The sequence below is a fragment of the Eimeria maxima genome, genomic scaffold (genome assembly GCF_000499605.1).
Source record: "Eimeria maxima Weybridge genomic scaffold, Emw_scaff333, whole genome shotgun sequence".
Taxonomy (NCBI): domain Eukaryota; phylum Apicomplexa; class Conoidasida; order Eucoccidiorida; family Eimeriidae; genus Eimeria; species Eimeria maxima.
In genome coordinates this window covers 23,404-24,075 of record NW_013563812.1, presented here as the reverse complement: position 1 = coordinate 24,075, position 672 = coordinate 23,404, and the positions used below count along the sequence as shown (strand labels likewise).

Here is a 672-nt window from a genome sequence, read left to right as displayed (position 1 = left end):
TAACGAGGGTTTAGGGTTTGTATTCTCCCTCAAATCTATCTACAACTCTTTAGGGTTTAGGGTTTAGGGTTTAGGGTTTAGGGTTTAGGGTTTAGGGTAACTATTATATATATATTATAAAAGTTATAATATATTATTACTAATAATAAGACAAGTAATAAAAAGTAACAAATAAAAAACAAAAGATAAAAGAAAAAGTACATAAAAATAAATAAAAAAAAAAGAAAAAAAAAACGTAAAAAACGTATTTTTTACGTTTTTTTTCCTCCTCTTTTATACAGGATGAATAGTACAGGAGGAGGAGAAAGAGGAGGAGGAGGAGGAATAGGAGGAGGAGGAGGAGGAGGAGGAGGAGGAGGGGAGTATGAAGAATATATTCAATTAAAATTATCCCCTATATTAGAGAAAATAGTAACAGAAATATTATTGGCTATGCCTGCAGATCCTATTCCTTTTATGATTAGTAAATTATGTATTATTGCTAATTTACCTGATCCTTATTTACAATGTAAGTAGTTATTCATTACTCTTTTTTTTCCCCTTATTTTATTTATATTATTATTACCTTTCTTTCTATCTATCTATATTATTAACTTTATTAACTTATTAAGGAAAAAAAAAAAAAAAAAAAAAAAAAAAAAAAAAAAAAAAAAAAAAAAAAAAAAAAAAAAA

General features: G+C 25.3%; 1 protein-coding gene across 1 annotated transcript in view; it reads left to right on the top strand.

Moving 5' to 3' along the window:
• Positions 1 to 282: 282 nt before the first annotated feature.
• Positions 283 to 672, top strand: part of EMWEY_00028800 (CAMP-dependent protein kinase regulatory subunit, putative) — a gene marked incomplete at both ends in the record, with an annotated part of 3,431 nt that continues 3,041 nt past the window's right edge. Inside the window, one exon of the mRNA XM_013478248.1 lies at positions 283 to 508. Coding sequence (XP_013333702.1) covers positions 283 to 508 — 226 coding nt within the window. The remainder of the gene's footprint in view (positions 509 to 672) is intronic.